The sequence below is a fragment of the Panulirus ornatus genome, chromosome 69 (genome assembly GCF_036320965.1).
Source record: "Panulirus ornatus isolate Po-2019 chromosome 69, ASM3632096v1, whole genome shotgun sequence".
In the NCBI taxonomy this organism is placed as follows: domain Eukaryota; kingdom Metazoa; phylum Arthropoda; class Malacostraca; order Decapoda; family Palinuridae; genus Panulirus; species Panulirus ornatus.
This window is the reverse complement of record NC_092292.1, coordinates 8,894,448-8,915,284: the sequence shown is the minus strand read 5'-3', so window position 1 is coordinate 8,915,284 and position 20,837 is coordinate 8,894,448. Positions and strand designations below refer to the sequence as shown.

The 20,837-nt window shown below is 40.8% G+C and overlaps 1 protein-coding gene across 2 annotated transcripts in view; it reads left to right on the top strand.

Annotated features, from left to right (window-relative positions):
- LOC139747711 (lachesin-like) overlaps window positions 1-20,837 on the top strand; it is a 263,613-nt gene that overhangs the window by 234,858 nt on the left and 7,918 nt on the right. For both annotated transcript variants that reach the window (XM_071660318.1, XM_071660317.1), the window contains exon 10: window positions 13,541-13,648. In XM_071660318.1, coding sequence (XP_071516419.1) covers window positions 13,541-13,648 — 108 coding nt within the window. The remainder of the gene's footprint in view (window positions 1-13,540; window positions 13,649-20,837) is intronic.

The window sequence follows — 20,837 nt, the reverse complement described above, 5'->3', positions numbered from 1 at the left end:
ACAGTCATCACGACCCAGTTGCTCCTTACCACCGGGACGCCACTGCAAACGAACTGCTCCTTAGTATCACCATGATCATCACCACCACCACAACCCTACAACATCGCAGTGCTATCAACAGCATCACAGCCCTAGATGCCAACCAGCACTGGCTCCGTCACAACTAAGACCCCCAGTGTTTATCACCAGGATGTTACGTCCAGCAGTCGTCACCATAACGAAGCCTACTCTTGCCCTTCTCCAACGACTCTCTACCATGAATCACCAGCATCGGCCTCGTCACAACCCTATTGTTATATAGCAGTACTGTAACGAAGACGCTCCTTCCTTTCACCTCCACCACTATTAAAACCCCCACTCGTGCTACCTAGCCATCATCATCACTACCCTACCGCCAGCTAGTAACATTACAAACATTATGACACCTACTGCAGTCCATCCTCACCACTGTGACTATTGCCATCCGTCACCATCACCTACGCGGACGCCTTGATTACTACCAGACACCGTAACCACAATTCTTATATCGTCCACCTTATGTGGAACACCACCACAACCTCACTCCTATTGCCGGTCACCACTATAGATAGTTACAGCCTTAATGATGGTCAAAATCATACATAAGATCCTACTACCAGTCAAAACCACAACCACGAAAGTAATGCCGGCCACCACAGTCCTACTCAGCTAAAATTACCAAGAAGCTATTGTTGGCGACCTTCAACACGATAGTTCAAACGATCTCTCTTATCCTGTTTGCCACAGCCAAAACCACGATTTTAATGTTGGCGAACACGATAACCATGTTTTGATGCCACCCACTGCCGCTCATTATTCATACATAACATAAACACCTCAAAGAAAAGTCCATCGAAAGACAAGAGCCTGACCCAGGCTAAGACCTGGCGAATTTAGAGTAATTGGTTGGTTATTTCGGCTATTTCAAGTCTATCGACTGCCAGGGTTATGAAGGCCGGCAGCGTCATTATGTAACTACTTTTAGAGAAAACTTGTATACCTGCAGGAATTAAAGTTAATTCTAGAACTGCTTTCGCTCTCCACGCTCATGTGACCTTTGTGCCAATCTAATAAAAAGATAGTGATGATATATATATATATATATATATATATATATATATATATATATATATATATATATATATATATATATATATATATAATATGATTATTTTTCATACTATTTGCCCTTTCCCGCGTTAGCGAGGTAGCGTTAAGGACAGAGGACTGAGCCGTTGAGGAAATACCCTCACTTGGCCCCCTACGTCTGTGAGGTAGCGACAGAGAACAGACGAATAAAGGCAACATTCGCTCACATCCATACAGGAGCTGCCATGCGTAATACACCGAAATCACAATTCCCTCTCCACATCCAGGCCCCACAGACCTTTCCATCGTTTGCCCCAGACGTTTTACATGTGTTGGTTCAATTCATCGACGGCACATCGACCGCATTAAACCTCATCGATCGCAGTTCACTCTACTCCGCGCACGCCTCTCACCCTTCTGCATGTTCAGGATCCGATAGCTCAAAATCTTTTACACTCCATCCTTTCATTGCCAAAGTGGTCTTCCGGTTCTCCTTGTTCCTCACTCATGCTTTCCATATATCCAAACCTTTTCAACACACCCACTTCTCCTCTCTCAACTACACATTTTATTTCAACACGTCTCTCTTCCTGTTTCATTACTTACTCGATCGAACGACCTCACACTGCATATTTTCCTCAAACATTTTACCTTCAACACATCCATCCTCCTCCACACAATCCAGTCTATATAGAAACCCATGTCTCACAACCATAAAGTATTGTTAAAACTAATATCCTTTCAAACGCACATATTTTTGCCCTTTCCATACATTCCTCATTGCCCCCAAAACCTTTGTCCCCTTCTCCACTCTATGACTCACTTCTGCTTCCATGATTCAATTCTCTGCCAAGTCCACTCCCGGATATCTAAAATTACATTTCACTTCCTCCAATTTTTCTCCAATCAAACTTACATCTTACTAACTTTTCCCTCAACCCTGCTAAACTAAATAACCTTGCTTTTATTCACACTCGTCTCTCAAGTTTCTCCTTTTACACACTTTTCCAAACTCAGTCACCAACTTCTGCAGTTTCTCACTCGATTCAGTCACCAGTACTGTATCATCGGCGAAAAACAAATGACTCACTTCCCAGGCGCTCTCTCCAAGAGTCTTGCATTTACTTCTCTTTTCACCACGTCCATAAACAAATTAAACAAGCATGGTGACACCACACAACCCTGTCGCAGACCGATCTTCACTGGGAACTATGCAGTATTCACTCCCCTCTCTTCCTACCTGTATACAAGCCTTACATTCTTGACAAATAATCCTAGTAGCGTACTTCCAACACCATACATTCATAATACCTTCCACAAAGCATTTCTATTAACCTCATCATGTGCCTTCTCCAGTTTTTTCATAAATGCCACATGCAACTCAATCCGTTTTTCAAAGTATTTCTCACACACATTCTTTAAAGTAAACAACTGATCTACATGTCCTCTACCACTTCTGAAACCACACTACTCCTCCCCAGTCTAATGTTCTGTACACACCTTCACCCTCGCAGTTAATACCCTCCTATACAACTTACCAGGTATTTTCAGCAAACTTATACCTCTGTAGTTTGAAGACTCACCTTTATTCCATTGCCTTTATACAGTGGTACTATACATTCATTCCACCAATCCTCAGGCACTTCACCGTGGTCCATACATACAATGAATATCCTTGCAAACCAATCAACAATACAGCCTTCATACTTGAGCAATTCAACTGCAATACCATCTACTCCCGCTGCCTTGCCAAATCTCATCTTGCGCAAAGCTTTCACCACCTCTTTTCTATTCACAAAACCATTCTCCACGACTCTTTTGCTTCTCATGCCACCTTGATCAACCAAAACACCCCACATCTGCCATTCTATCGAAATACTCACTCAATCTTTGTAAGTACTGCCCGAACTCCTCACTTTTCACTTTCACTAATAACTCTACTTCTTAATCCCACCTCTTGGTACCCATTCTAATCTGTCCAAATCCCACCATTTACATAATACATACATCTCTTGCACATGTCATCACTGCTCCCTTAAATACCTCACATTCCTCATCCACTCCCCTCACGTCACTTCCCCTCCCCTTTTGCCATTCTGCATTCATTCGTTGCTGGCATTTCTTCGCGCAAGTCTCCTTCCAAGTTCACTTACTCTCTTCTCCCACCCACTCCCACTCACTTCTCCCCAACATTGTTTCCTTTTTCGAAAACCTCTACAAATCTTCACCATCGAGGTAGTTATCAGACATCCCACCAGGACATTTACATACAAAAATCGCTTTTACATGCCTATCAATTAATACGTAATATAAGAATTTCCGTTGACCATCTCTCCTTCTCGCACATACGTATATTTTTGTACATCTCTCATAGTTCTAAAACAGGTTTTCCGAATCACCAGTCTTTTTCAGTACAACTTTTTCAGCACACAACTTCACAAGCTCATTATTATTTCCATTCATAACATTGAATACCTCATGCGAACCAATTATACCCTCAAGTGACACATCACGTGCTTTTACATTATGATCACCCATCACTCTCACCTGGTCTCGTGTACCAAAAAACTGCTGACACAATCACTCAGCTGACACAATCACTTGCCTCTCATGATCTTTCTTCTCGTGGCCAGGTGCATAGACACCAGTAACCACCCATTTCTCACCATCACTTTTCGGTTTATCTACAAGATTCTGTGATTTACTTCCTTACGCTCCATCACAAACTTACACAACTACTGCTTTAGTAGTAATGTTACTCCTTCCTCAGCCCTTGTCCTCTCACTCAGGTGCCTCTAAAACACTTGCCTCTAATGATTTTTTTTTTCGTGGCCAGGTGCATAAGCACCAGTATTCACCCATCTCACGCCATCACTTTCGGTTTTACGTACATCAATCTACAATTCACTTTCTTAAACTCTATCACTCACTACCACAACTCCTGCCTCAGTTGTGGTGCTATTTCTTCCTTAGCCCTTGTCTTCTCTCCAGCCCCTGACATTATTCCTAAGACATTTCCGAACCATTCTTCCCCTTTACCTTCGAGCTTCGTTTCACTTAAAGGCAGAACATCCAGGATTCTATCCTCAAACATACTGCCTATCTCTCATCTCTTCTCATTTTGATTACATCCACAAACATTCTGATATCCCAATCTGAGCCTTCGAGGAGCATGAGCACTACCCGCTTGACTTCGTCTGTTTCCTCTCTTAGAAATTGAAATACAAGAAGGGGAGGGTTTCGAGCAGCCCGATCTCTCCCCCCTTTTGTCGCCTTTAGTTGCACTTGAATTTCTTAAGAAAGGGAGTGAATCTGTTGCTGATTGGTTAGTTAGGATTTTCATTGAATATATGGACTATGGTGAGGCGCCTGAGAATTGGTGGAATGCGTGTATAATGCCATTGTATGGGGGACAAAGATGAGTGTTCAAACTACAAAGGTATAAATTTGTTCAGTGCACGTAGTAAGTTGTATGTGAGAGTAATGGCTGAGAGGGTGAAGGCATGTACAGAGCATTACATCAGGTAGGAACAACGTAGTTTCAAAAGTGGTGTGTGTGTGAAACAGAGAAACAGAAGCTGTACGTTGTATCTATGGATCTGGAGAAAGCAAATGATAAGGTTGATAGAAATGCTTTGGGGAAGGGTTTTAAGAATGTATGGTGTGGAGGAAAAGCATTAGAAACAGTGAGAAGCTTTTATCGAGGGTGTAAGGCGTTTGTGCAAATAGGAGAGGAGAGTCAGTGGTTCCAAGAGATGGTAGTTCTTTGGCAGGATTGTGTGATGTCACTATGGTTGCTTAATTTCTTCATGGTTGGGATGGTGAGGGAGGTAAGTTCAAGAGTCCTGGAGAGAGTGGCGAGCATTTAGTCTGTGGGAGGTGAGATGGCCTCGAAAGTGAGCCGAGCCGGCTGTTGTTAGCTGATGACACAGCACTAGTGGCAGATTCAAGCGAGAAATTGAAGTTGGTGCCTGAATTTAGGTGAATATTTGAAGGGTTGAAGTAAAGGGAGAATGTGAACAATATATATATATATATATATATATGTAATTTGGAATGATATGACATTACATCCTACTGGAATACAAAATGAGGTCTCATTCACTTGGAAACTTTATCGTTTCGATAATCACTTACAAAACAGATGAAACCCTTGCAGGCAAGACCACAAGAATAGCCACTAAATCGCGAGGCAACAGTGCAACCACCAAAGACCAGCATATGAGCGGGTGTAACCACGGGTGTGTGTCGGTGGTTGGATGGCGGGTAGGAGGGGAGAGGGTTGGGGGGTGGGGGGCGACTAACCGACAACATGGGCTCCGGACGTCGCCTCGGGGGCCCTCCACCTCGACAGGACCAAACACCTCACAATAGAGGAAAATTACAGTGAGACAAACAGCTAAGCACACAATAAATTCTCGCTGGAGTACGGGACGCTGCGAATGAAACTCTTTCAGCGTGAAGTTGTTCCGTTTTCTCCCGAGTGAGTCCAGGGGGCACTTGTGAAAATTTAACTTCAGAAAGACGGCTTTATGTTGAGAAAAGAGGGAGGGGAAAGGCCGGGAGGAAAATGGTGACACAAGTTTCGGATTGCCGGTGTGTGGTGAAGGTTTCTGAGGCAAGAATGCAATGACGGACTCTAAGATACAGACAGGAAGGAGGGTGTATGTTGGCTGTGCTGTCTTGTTTATCATCCTGTCTGTGATATTAGTTATGGATTTATAAGGAATAATTTGGTTATGATGATAATTCTGGGGATACTATCTTGCTTTAAAAAGAAAAAACGTCTCACAGATAACACACAAACACACACACACACACACACACACACACACACACACACACACACACACACACACACACACACACACACACACACATACATATTATGTTATCATTATCTTCAATTATACATAATCACTTTTCCGCGTCAGCGAGGTAGCGCTAGGAAATAGACGAAGAATGGCCCATCCATTCATGTATATATATATATATATATATATATATATATGTATATATATATATATATATATATATATATATATATATATATATATATATATATATATATATATATATATGTGTGTGTGTGTGTGTGTGTGTGTGTGTGTGTGTGTATAAACGTGTATGTGGGTGGGTTGGGCCATTCCTCGTCTGTTTTCTTGAGCTACCTCGCTAACGCGGGAAACGACAGTTAACAATTTATAACACATTGTTTGATGAACATTATTTTCTACAAACGCAACATCATTAACACAATGGTAATCAGTAATCAGAAGTGGAAGGAACCTAAGCCAATATCAGGGTCTGCACTCGGGGCTACTGGAAAGACCTTAGGGGTAGAAAGCCTTCAGGTCACAGAAAGGGATTGAGGTCACAACTTAGGGATTTAGACGCGCTGAGGTCAGACTGGGCCAGCCAACTTCTCTCTGATCTTGATGATTTAGAACACTGCTTAGACGCCTGCTTAGACGTGGGAATGATGTCATTCACTCCTCCACTTATTGGTACTCCAACATATAATGGAACTACAACAATCACATTTACTTGAATGATGGTTACCGGACGCTTCCTGTGATATGTACAGATTGCAGAATCTGTTGATACATTGGGCAATTATGTTGTTGGTGTTATTCACGATATCCTCCCGATTGTTAGTTTGGCTGCGTGTTGGTGATGGGTTTTGATTCCTTCTTGTAACAGGTGTAATGAGAGACGTCGAAGGAGTTTGTTAGTTGTGTAACCAATGTAGTTTAAGTCTCCGATGTTACGGCAATGTTTGTAAACATTGGTACGGCCGAGCACCTCGGTGCTTCTGTCAATGTTATTCATCATCACAATTGAGGACGTCCTTGCAACTTTGTACTGAATCACTAAATAAATGGACTTGTCTTCAGTGATAGGCTCAACGTTCTTGACCTCTGTATCACAAACGGCTTCCTCATTTTTCTCATAAGCTTTTGTTTAAGTATTATCATTGCGCCTATCTCTGCTTTCAAACTGAGGTCATATCTATTCAAGTAAGTGTTGATCGGGTATATGACTGCATCAATATCTACTTGAGTAACTTTTATTGGGAAGTATTTGACTCACTCGTTATAATTCCTTGTGAAGAAGCTGCGAAATTGAACATGGTAACGCTCTACTCACGAGTTTTGATGAAGTATTATATCTTACAACCCAAAAGTACATTTCATGGGGTTCCTGCAGGTCCAAGTCTGCGCTCCACGCAGGAGCTGGGAAATAATGAACTACTTTGCAACGAGAAGCTCTTCCACGAGGCTAAACTCTTTTCCATCCATAATTGATCATATAGCCTTGCCAAAATGACATTTCGCTAACCGTGTCACCACACTTACAGAGGAATTTCAGTAACCCATATATATATATATATATATATATATATATATATATATATATATATATATATATATATATATATATATATATATATATATATATATATATATATATATATATATATAAAATGTGTGAAAAATTTTCAAGAAGGCTGCAGTTCTTTGTTGTTCTTAGGAGCGTTATTCTGTTGTTCTGAAGTTGTTTTCTGGTGGGTTGTGTGTTAGTTGGGAGAAGTGGACTTCAGGAACCGGAGGGTTCGAACGTTGTTTCGGGCGATAAAACTTCATACGACAAGGGGTACGTTTCTTTCTGGTTGGTCAGACCATAACTACCAAGCATTTACTCTCAGAAATCATACTTTATATCACTCTAATACTCGTACAGCTGCAGGGGATGATGATTTCCTTTACTGGAGTCTTTGCGGAGGCGAGTTTCGCAAGCCATCGGAGGCCCATATTCTGATGCCGTCCAAGTGTTGAGTGATCTCATTCTTCAAGTCTTCTAACCTTCTCTCATGTCGGGTACGTTTGCGTTCAGTCGTCTGTGTGGAGAGGCACTGATGGTAGTAGCTTCAGGATGTCGTTGACATGACGTTTCGTAGAACATCATCCAAGGACCATAATCTTGTAGCAGAAAACATGAATCATCATCCGTTCAGGTTACTGCCATGAAGATATAGCTGGCTACCTTGCATATCTGTAGACCGAGACACAGGCACGTGTTGTATTCAAGGCAACAAATATTGTGTCTACCTCAATGCCAAATTAATTTTACTGCTCGTTGGTATATAGACACAGTATAACTACTGTGATTTTCTTTTTTCAATCTGAGTGCAAACTTTTTCAGGCATTAGGCTGTTCAAATCCAAACCAAGGAATAATTTCTCTGCAATTACTCTTTCGAAGTCTTTGGCATCTAGGAAAAAAGACGTATATGCGCTAGTTGTTTTCTTATTCTGGTGGCGACAACCATTGGTTATGTGTGTGTGTGTGTGTGGAGTCACTCACGCCCGCTTCCAAATTCTGGTTTAGGTGCCTTTCTTTAATTACAAAACAAAAGGTGACTTAAGTGGCTTTTCTGTTTCATTAAGTACTACGCGAAGCAAATAAAGGTTCACATTTTGGGACAGATTTTATTTTTCTAATACTGAATTCTAGAAGTCGCGTGACTCGTCCATGTTATTCTTAGCATCTTCATGTTTCATAGATTTCCTGATGGTTCACCGTGGCTGTTACACAGATCTTTCTGTTGATTTGCACTGATTCCACTTGGTGCTTCTGAAACGGTTGGCAGTGATCCTAATGCGTGTCAATGTAATTTGCCATAGATTCTTCAGACTTCATAAGTTTAGTTCAGCTGAGATCGTAGAAGACTATGATTTTCAATGAGCTCACTCGAATCGAAACAGCGTCCTAGCTCCGAACTTTGAATAGCATAAGACATTGAAGTTTCTTGATCAGTATGTCTCATTTTCTTTTAAGTTCATCCTTCTCTCTTCCTTTCAAATATTATGTTTTCTTTACATCTTTTCCATATTCTTATCAATTCGATTATATCTATTGACACCTTTCTCCTTTCTTTTCTTCCTCACATCCCACCTACCTGTCACTCTCCTTCTCTCTCCCTGTCTACCACATCAGCATCACAGTGCTTCTGTTCCACACCAGCGACAATGCTATGGCTACAGTCACCTTCGCGACTTCCTTCACTGCCACCAGAGGACTATTGCCTGAAACTGTCTCCCTCTGGCCTCCTTGCACTCCCGCACAGAGACCTACGATGGCTATCTTCCAGCCACAGTATCACTAAATCTAATTCCTTTTTCGGCTATATTCCCTCAGCCGCGGATTTCAGCGATGTATCACCCAGTTTTGTATGTCAAAGTTACCTTATCAAAAGTCCAGAAAACAAACTTCTCAGGGAATGTAAGGACAACCACCCAGAGTACATGTTCGTGTAAGGTTCTCTTCTCCATGCCCTTCGAGTCGACTCTGTACCTTAATGCACGTCAGGGCAAGGTTTAAAATTCATTGATGACTTTCCCGGGATTCTCGTAATAAAATCAATGTCTTAGACCCTTCTGCCACGGAGCTACCTTTTTACCTCGGGTCTAGCACAAGTAGATTAAATTACCCTTCAATCTACATAATTTATTCAGACTTCCATCGAGGTAGGTAACTCAGTTTGCCAGTAAAGGCGGAGCTGGCATTGTGGGTCGCGGCCCCAGGGCTGCTCCCGACAAAACCACGCACTTGCACTCTGCATTTTTATCACCGCCAAATTCTGTTATTTCTCTCCCTCGGCCGTTTTCTTTTTCTCACCTCTAGTTAGGGCCAGGACGTCGATAATGGCGAGATGTTGAGCATAAGTTTAATCTTGTCTCCTTCCAAAGATCATTTTTTCTTATTCTTGTAAGTCAGCAACTTTTGACCTTCAGGTGACTAAGGGAGTTGAGAGTGTCGCATTCGAAATGGCTGTCAACAAACTTCTCGAGTCAAACTTATAGTGCAATAACACACGTCATGCAGCCAGAGATGCGATTCTTTTTTTTGCATAATCCAGTGTTCAGGTTCAGCTACTCTGCGTTTTTCTTTAAAGTCCCACGACTAACGCCTTGTGGAAGAGCAGAACCACCCAACCAGTTAATCTATCGTTCAGTAGGTAGCTATCTGAACTGATGAAGAGATAAATATAGAAGTTTCCCTGTAGTGATCATTATCATCATCTTTATTTTTGCATCTTTATTCCTACAAATTTGAACTCTAAAATCCTAAACATGCTCATTTTTGTAAACACACACACACACACACACACACACACACACACACACACACACACACATGTACAGGCACATTTGTAAGCAGGAATATATATATATATATATATATATATATGGTATTGCAGTGGAATTTATAAAAAAAGGGGGTGACTGTATTGTTGACTGGTTGGTAAGGTTATTTAATGTATGTATGACTCATGGTGAGGTGCCTGAGGATTGGCGGAATGCGTGCATAGTGCCATTGTACAAAGGCAAAGGGGATAAGAGTGAGTGCTCAAATTACAGAGGTATAAGTTTGTTGAGTATTCCTGGTAAATTATATGGGAGGGTATTGATTGAGAGGGTGAAGGCATGTACAGAGCATCAGATTGGGGAAGAGCAGTGTGGTTTCAGAAGTGGTAGAGGATGTGTGGATCAGGTGTTTGCTTTGAAGAATGTATGTGAGAAATACTTAGAAAAGCAAATGGATTTGTATGTAGCATTTATGGATCTGGAGAAGGCATATGATAGAGTTGATAGAGATGCTCTGTGGAAGGTATTAAGAATATATGGTGTGGGAGGCAAGTTGTTAGAAGCAGTGAAAAGTTTTTATCGAGGATGTAAGGCATGTGTACGTGTAGGAAGAGAGGAAAGTGATTGGTTCTCAGTGAATGTAAGTTTGCGGCAGGGGTGTGTGATGTCTCCATGGTTGTTTAATTTGTTTATGGATGGGGTTGTTAGGGAGGTAAATGCAAGAGTTTTGGAAAGAGGGGCAAGTATGAAGTCTGTTGGGGATGAGAGAGCCTTGGAGGAGTCCTTTTTACCTCGGGTCTAGCACAAGTGGGATTAATTAACTTCAATCTACATAATTTAATCAGACTTCCATAGAGGTAGGATAACTCAGTTTGCCAGTAATAGGCGGAGGGCATTGTGGGCGCGGCCAGGAGCGCCCGAAAAACACGCATTGCACTCTGCATTTTTATCACGCAAATTCTGTTATCTTCACATGACCTCGGCGGTTTCATTTTTTCACCTCTAGTTAGGAGCCGAGAACGTTCGATAAGGCGAGAATGTGAGTAGTTTAATATGTCCCTTCCAAAGATCTTTTTTCTTATTCTTGCTAAGTCAGCAACGTTTTGAACCTTCAGGTGGACTGAATGGAGTTGAGACGTGTCGATTGAAAGTGGTTGTCAACTAATTCTGAGTCAAACTATGTGGAAATAAACACGTTGAGCAGGATGCGATTCTTTTTTGCATAATCCAGAATGTTATATATATATATATATATATATATATATATATATATATATATATATATATATATATATATATATATATATATATATATATATATATATATATCTTTTCTTTCTTTTAAACTATTCGCCATTTCCCGCGTTAGCGAGGTAGCGTTAAGAACAGAGGACTGGGCCTTTTTTGGAATATCCTCACCTGGCCCCCTCTGTTCCTTCTTTTGGAAAATTAAAAAAAAAACGAGAGGGGAGGATTTCCAGCCCCCCCCCGCTCCCTCCCCTTTTAGTCGCCTTCTACGACACGCAGGGAATACGCGTGAAGTATTCTTAATCCCCTATCACCAGGGATAATATATATGTATATATATATATATATATATATATATATATATATATATATATATATATATATATATATATATATATCATTATACTTAACCGCTGTTTCCCGCGTCAGCGAGGTGGCGCAAGGAAACAGACGAAGATGGCCTCACCACCCACATCCACATATATGTACATAAACGCCGATACACGCACATATACATACATATACATTTCAACGTATTCATACACAGGCATATACATATATAGACATGTATATATTCATACTTGCTGCCTTCATCCTTTCTCGCCGCCACTCCGCCACACATGAAATAGCATACCCTCACCCACCTTCCAACCTCTAGTTGAATAATGAAGACACTAAAGAATTACAGAAGTAAGAAGAGAAGATAAAAATGTCAAGAATGTCGGAAATCTGCCATTTAAGAAAGGACGGATCGTAGTGTTTGTCAATTTTCATCAGATCTTGTATTACCGATGAACAACGTCTTGGAAACTGATTTAATACATGTTTTTTCTCAGGTGTCTGGTGTTATCTAGGGCTGTGTATGGGACACGCTACATAAACCAAATTGTCACAGATGAACAGAAATTTGTTATCACTGTGGTAGGTTCGCGGATTACTACAAAGCAGTTCGTCTGACTTAATACGGACTGCTCAACCAGGCATATATAGGACAGTTAATTACTCCTTTATACTAAGTGTACGTATCATACTTACGTGAGACTAACGTACATGTTTTGTGTGTGGTACAAACATTACTTGTCAATGGACTTTAACATCTATTGAACGAGACGTCAAGTTTTTATACAGAACTTTATGGACGATCGATACGAGACGTTTAAATTTACATACAGACCTGGGACTATTCAGTCATGACAGATGAATCTGGAGCAGTGAATACTATAACTGTTTCTATCCTCTATATCATTACTACTACGTTCACTTGTATCTCCATTACCACATATTTCATCTCACAATCAGTCTCCTGTCGTTTCTAAAATTCCATGGCATTGTAGCGAACAGAATCAAAAACGTTATTTGCAGCTTGACAACCAGAAGGACTCGATCGCAGAAGCCAGTGAGAGTATGATGGTCTCTTTAGCTTCAAGAGGAATCAGGTAGGTCGTCGATGCACCAGTGGTGTCTTCCTTGTAACAGTAAGTCACTGTGAAGGAAAGTATATTATTCAGAGGACGAGTTTTCTCCATTAGATCTGGAGCTCGCTGTGACGGTGAGTGGGTTTCACCTTTCGTAGTTTGAATTCAGGAAGAAGAATCCCTGACAATAGTTGTCTTCCAGTTCACATTCTTTACATTCACGATATATGTTGGCTTTAGGATGAAAAATCTACTTTTGATATGTTTTATTTGTTATGTATGCAGATGAATAACAATAGAAAGATACTCCATGACTAGTTGTAGAATCAATATTGTGTTTCATACCACCTATTGCCAATGCAAGCTTACCACATTAATGTTACTACCAGGTTTTGTCTTCACTGCTGCACAACACCACACAGCGTTAGCTACCTCCCTTCACCTGCCACAAAGCGATCGTTTCACGTCAGGACTGTCACTTCTCCTTTACTCCACACGCTCCATTTCACGCTAATATTGCCCCTTCCCGTTCACGCCACTCTGACACTGGTAGCCACTACACCGCTTCACCACAAGACCCTTGCATGCGTTGATGGCAGGTTCTCTCGTCTCGCCACAGAGATTGAGCCCCCCAAATCCCACAGCAACGGCGTCCTCGGGCCTGAGGAGAATGAGAGTGATTCAGGTGACGGTCCGCCTCCAACAATCACTCACTACCACAACAAAGGTACCATGTCACTCCCTCCACCCTGCTTTACGCCCTTCATGCATCTGATGTGTCTCTGCTTCTCCCTGCTGGATCCCAGGCAGTAGTTCTCAGTCATGCAGTTTCCTCTACAAAGTCTCTTGAATCCTGCATGGTTCTTTATAAACTACTACTCACCCACTGTGCCACTGTGTGTCTCAACCTTTCTTTTCCACTCGCCTCATATTACCTTTGTGTGTCTCAACCTTTCTTTTCCACTCGCCTCATATTACCTTTGGTGCAATGACCGTTCATGCTGTGTTTTACCTTGGGTCTTGACCGTTAATTAATATGAAACTGTTCTCCATGTAGTCTGTTCGTCATATCATCTTTTTGAATTTTCCATTTCACATGTCATGCCTGTCTCCTCTCTATTGTTTGTCATTGTACTCACTATTTCTACTATTCTACCTATCATACATGCCCCATCGGCTTTTTTTTTTATCTTTCATCCACAATTTCTAAAATCTATATCCACAAGACCGTGTTAACTGTTTCTCTAATATATCATCCCATTATTTGCGATGCCTGCCTATTCACTTAACATATGTGCCCTTTTTAGTATGTTATATCCACCCCTTCTTGCATGATATTTGCAGCATCACTTACGGTGTAAACCCACTCAGTTTGCAGGTCTACATGGCAGAAAGAGCCCTACCCTTTCATCTATTGTATCCTGTTTACCTCCTCATCCACTATATATATGCTGTTCGCCAACTACATCTGTGCTTTTCAGTTCTATTTTTTGTTCCTTCATCCTTCATCTCTTGCCCGCACCTACTGGGTCTGCTCCTTCTACACTTACCAAGTTTGCCTCTTTACATAACCATATCTGTCCCTTAACTATCTTGTCTTCTTTTTCTAGTCTTTCTATTAAAGGCTGTTCTGCCGGAGTGAGTAGCAAGGAGATATGTACCTTCTGTTTAACTGTACCGTCTCATTTCAAATGGTATCAGGAATTCAGAATGGTAGCTGTGCCATCCAGCAGGGGACTTCTTTGGACCATCATGTACCCTGTTATCTGTCCTTCCCATGTACGCACAAGTATTGCTGTGTTTTCCTTGCAATGACCTGATATTTCTGCCAGTTCCCCAACTATGTCGGTTTTTTCTCATTATCTCAAGACTGTCTCTTTATGCATAGTTTTTGTCTTTCCATCATCCTTATCTACAAACTAATCTCGTCTGTCTGTTCTCCACTTAATACGTTTGTCTGTTCATAATGTCTGTCCTCCACCTACCACGTCTGTCCTCTTCCCTTCACCTGTTTCCCTCAACAATTATCATCCCTTCACTTACGATGTTTACCCTTTCACCAAATATAGTTGCTCTTTCAACTGTCAGTTTATTCCATTACGTACTATATCCCACTTCAATTACATGGCTTTTCCTTCACTTACAATATTCTCCTTCATAAACATAATACTTTTGGTTGGTTACGTTAAAGTCTTCGATACTCCCCTCATTTTCCATTTTGTAAAGCATCCTGAGTTTCAAATCGTGACCTCGGAAATTGTTTCATTCCGACCCTCAATCTCTTTACAGCACCAGGCAGTGTCTTTCTAGATTTCGTTTCCTCTGCTTTCTCTTCATGCCCTGTCAACTCATATCCAGTTTTCTGTCTAATCATCCGATCACTGAATTGTTTATAAATTGACTTCTCTTTCCCTATCATCAGTAGCGTTCTTCAATATTCCGAAGTGTCTCCTATCATCTTCCTTTTTTTTCATTAACAATAGTCTAGTATCAAGAATTTTATGATATATGATGCTTCAACTTCTTGCTCTTATCTATCTTCTAAACACCAGCCTTCTTCACTTGCTCGTCTACCTCTAACCTTATTTCGACTTCACCAATTCTAGGACAGGAAAACATCTCTCCGTAGAGTAGCGTAATCTAGTAAAATTTCTTGCTCCCAAAACGAATTTTCCTTCTCCCTCTCTCACTTTAAAATCCCTTTTGACTTTGCCACTTCCCGTCAACACCTTAATATTAATGTAAGCTCCGGTATTTCTTGGAAACTCCGCATCACTGAAATAACTCGCTAGGCCTCCAAAAGAGACCGTAGATTTGGTTAAGTCTCGGACGTGTCTCTCGTCAGAGCAGCTACACATTCTGTACACAGGTTCTATCCTCCTTGTTTGGAGCATTGCAAGTAGCCATATGAACCTCTCCCTTCTCTCTCTCTCTCTCTCTCTTTCAGTTTGAATCCGTTCCTTTTCGCTGAACTTTTGCCTCTCCCTTGCTGTCTCTTAGAGTATACATTGGCTTGTGCTTTGGCTCGTGTGTGTCACGGTCTCGCGCCAGTCAAGGATCCACTACGTTCTACACATATTGTGAGAACGTTGCGATCCCGGATGTGTCCCTGATCGATGATCTAATTTTCATGAAAAAATATAGAGTATGATATTTGACCCCTTAGCATACTTTGTTTCCCTTTACGTGTACTATCTCTCCTTTCACTTATCATGCTTTATATCATATTCTTATCCCTCATACTACATCGTGAATGGCCCTTTAAATACTATGTCTTCCCTTAATTCACCCATGTCATATATCCATGAGCTACCATGTCTAGCTCTACACTCACTATGTCTGTTCCTTTAACCTATCACGTTTACTTCATCTCCTCCGCCTCGTCTTCACCTTCCTATGCTGTGTCTTTTGCTACAACTTTTCTTCTTTTCTTTCAAACTATTCGCCATTTCCCGCGAAATGGCGAAACTATTCCCATTTCATTTGCCATATATCCCCGCTCGTCCACCATATATACCTCTTTATCTTTAGTATCTGCCTTGCTACCGCATGCTGTTGCTACAGTGTTGGATCCTTTCTGCTATGCATGCTCCTCTGCCACAACAACTTGTATGGTATCTTGAGAGTTTACAGGTGACTGTTATGACTTCCTTAGTATAAAGTTATGAAAATCATAATCTCATTATCACAATGATAGATGTTCATGAATCTTTCATAATGAGTATCTGATATAATTCAGTTATTTGTAATAGTCTTTGTATTTCATCAGAATCTACGATCAGGAAGTGATGCTAAAAGATAAACTAAGATATATTTCCCACATTCATTGTATTTTGATACACATACATATATAAGCGTATGTGGGTGGGTCGGGCCATTCTTTCGACTGCTTCCTTGCGCTATCTCGCTAACGCGGGAGACAGCGACAAAGTATAATAAGATAAAAATAGTAAATATATATATATACACACATATATATCTTTATTTTTTTCTTTCATGCTATTCGCCATTTCCAGCGTTAGAGAGGTAGCGTTAAGAACAGAGGACTGGGCCTCTGAGGGAATATCCTCACTTTGCCCCCTTCTCTGTTCCTTCTTTAAAAAAGCAAAAAAAAAAAAAGAGAGGGGAGGATTTTCAGCCCCCCGCTCCCTTCCCTTTTAGTCGCCTTCCACGACACGCAGGGAATACGTGGGAAGTATTCTTTCTCTCCTATCCCCAGGGATATATATATATATATATATATATATATATATATATATATATATATATATATATATATATATATATATATATATATATTCCACACACACACACACACACACACATACTAATTTATATGCTATCGGGCCAACATAAATTCGATTCCTGGGCGCATGCATATCTAGGAGTTCATATTCCTCCCGGGGCAGTTCGATAAATGGGTTCGTGGTGCAGGCTAGAGTAGAAGTTTAGTAAAGAAAGATTTACTGAATTCAGCCACACAATCGGCTGAAATCATATAGCTGAGGAATTACATAAGCGGTAGGACATAGTGATAACGAGTTGATCAATCACAAAAAGAGCTTAAGATCCAAATGGCGCTGGATATTTTTACCCTTTTGGTTAAGAAAATGAGCGAAATCTATCGATAATGTACAGGAAGTTTTACTAGGCAAACTTTACGGTATATACATTATACATTTAGTGGTGATTCGTGGAACATCATGCGATGTAAAGTTACTTTGGCTGAATTGCAGTAGTACTGTGTTGACAGACATTATCTATGTAATGGTTAACATTAAGTGATGTAAAGTTACATACTTTTTGAACTGCAGTAGTGCTGTGTTGACATATATTATGTATCTAAGGGTGAACATTAAGTGATACAATCTTTCAAGTTGGTTGCGTGACAGTAATATTGTGGTTGACATACTCTTCACTGCGAGAAAACTGAGCTACTTGCTTGCTTGGCTGTGCACTTGTTCATGGACAGTTTATGACATTCACAATCGTAGGTGTAGGCCAGTTCTTGTATCTGTATGAGCAGTGGTTGGTATATGGTGATTATGGTGACGGACGTCTTGGTGGTATGGCGTTGGTTTTGTGTCACAACTTCAACGGTCAGCTGTGGTCAGCTGTGGTCACAACTCCAACGGTCGGAGGAGACCGAGGAATATTTCCGTGTCATGTTGTTTGCATTGAGGCGACCGTATTTCCGACATAGGCCTCTCGAGAGACGCTAACTAGCTCACTGGTAAAGGTAACTGATTTGCATATCTTTTTCATGGTCAATTTCAACGGCGATAAACACTCTTCTGTGAAAATAATAAATCCAGTCAGGCGTCATCCAGTTATCTAGATGGGAGAGAGAGAGAGAGAGAGAGAGAGAGAGAGAGAGAGAGAGAGAGAGAGAGAGAGAGAGAGAGAGAGAGAGAGAGAGAGAGAGAGAGAGAGAGAGAGAGAGAGAGTTGCATAAACACGCTAAGAAAAAAGAGAAAGAATCCCGTGTAAGCATTAGAATAAAAGGATAGCAAATCAAAGGCTCCCTCCCCACCCTAAACACCCTTTCGCACACGTTGCGCCTGGTAGGAATACATGTAGAAAAAAATACCTTGCAGGATTAATAAGCCTGAAAGAAATTTCTATAGGAAAGTCATACGATAGAATGAATGTGAATACGTCATGCATCCCATTACCAACATCATGCATCCCTTCACTTTTTGTCATAAAGACAATACGAAGGATAAACTTGAGCTCCAGCCTCTCGACTTATCACGCCTTTGTTACCGGTGATGTTAAGAAATGATACAATAATTCTTAATCACTCTCTCACAGCAGATGACATGGGTTAGTATGGTACCGCAACATGGCCAGGGAGAGGTCAGTAGTTGAGAAGGTAGCATGATACACCACTACGTTATAATGGTTAACTGATTAAATTAATTATTCCTTACTGGAGAGTGACAAATGATGATTAAGCCTAATTTTGAAGATGCTAAGGGTGTTGTTTTGAGCAATATTTTCTGGGAGCTTATATCATGCGCCAATAATGACGTTGGTAAAAAAAAAATATTTCGTCTTATCCAGGTAATCTCTGTGACCTCTAAGTCTTAATACATTTTCTTTCGTCGGTAATGCTGGCGCTAATGTAAAGAAATGCTCAATAACAATGTTGTTGAATCCTTTAAACATTTAGAGGTATTTTATTGATCTGCTCCGGAGGCGCCTCTTGCTTAGTGAGAACAAGTTTGATTCTCGCAGTCTCTCATGTGGTTTGTGGCGCACGGAGGGAGTCAAGTTAGTTGTTTTTAGCTGCACTGCTTCCAGTCTTAAGTGGGGACCCAGACCTGCAGTGCATATTCGAGGTGTGGTCTAACTAGACTCAGGTATTGTGGCAACATCACATACTTGCTTTTGTACGGAAATTTTTCTGTTTATAAATCCTAACATCTTATTTTCTATCATGGCAGGTGCATTGCAATGCTGGAAGAATTTAATATTACTGGATTAGATCTCTCACAGTAGGGGTGTCCTTTATGTTGTGGCCCAACACTTCATAATCATATATTTTGTTTAGGTTCCCTACATGTAACAGCTGACATCTATTGACGTTAAATGGCATTTAGACACTAGGTTATTTAGCCTTACAGTAATATCGTTGATGTAAATGATGAAAAATATAGGTCCAAGTATGCATCCTTAGGGAACTCCCCTAGTAACGGGTGACCACGGTGATGATTTTCTACTCATTACAGCTCTCTGCTCCCTATCATGTAATCAGGCTCCTATCCAATTCTCTATGCATCCAGTAATCACTTTAACGAAGGGACGTTGTCAAATGCTTTTTGGAAGTCTAGACATATTATCTCTATTGCTTTTGTCTTGTCGTGGAGATTGAATAATGCATGAGAGAATTTAAGGAGGTTTGCAAGGCATGTTCTGCGTCTTTTAAAACCATGCTGTGTTGTGTTGCTCCAGATAGGCAACGAATTTATCTCAGTTAATCAACTCCAGAAGTTTAAATATAGTTGATGTAAGGCTAATTGGACGGTAATTACCAGGCAATTCGCGGTTTCCCTTTTTGTATATAGGAGTGACGTCTGCCAGTCTCCAGTCTTGTGGGACTTTTCCATCCTGGTGAGATTTATTGAGAATATAGGTTATCAGTGCGGCAGTTTCTTGTTTCACGTATTTATCTAATCACCCGTAGATAGAAACGATCAAGATCTGAGCTTTTTTTTAGTCTTCTACTTATCCATCTGCGTTCAAATGTTTCTAACTGTGTCGGTAGATTCTTATATCGTGTGAGTGCTACTCATCACTGTTTCAAAATTCGTGTCGTTCCTTTTTAGCGTAAAAGCAGAACTGAAGCTCTTGTTCAGCGATGTTGTTATGCTTTTATCCTCCACAATGGCTTCCCTATCCTCGTTTACTAAGGGTCCTATTACGCTACTTATATGATTCTTATTATTGAAATATTTGTATATTCCTTTAGGATTTCTATTACTATCCTTTGCAATCATCACTTCGTACACTCTTTTGGCATTTTTGATTAGACCTTTCACTTGTCTTCTGATATGTTATATTGCATTGCAATATTTAGGTCATTGTCTGATACCTTAAGCTCATGGAGCTTATTTCTGCGCTGTATAGCTCTTGCAATATCTTGGGAGTGTTATTCAGGCTTGTTGTTGGTTTCATTGTTTCTGTGGTGGATGTGAATGAATGTGACTTGAAGGTGCATAAACTGACGCTTGACACTAGCCCATAGTTATTGTGGAGATGAACCAACAAGTGTGAGACTCTATAATGCGTAGTGCAGCCCATTAGAATCCGCCCTTTTAGAGTTACGGGTAATAGTACTGGTTTTGAGGAGTCGCTTTTAATACGTACGTCGAACCTAGCTATGTTATGGCCACAAGTTCCTCGCTGAGGCC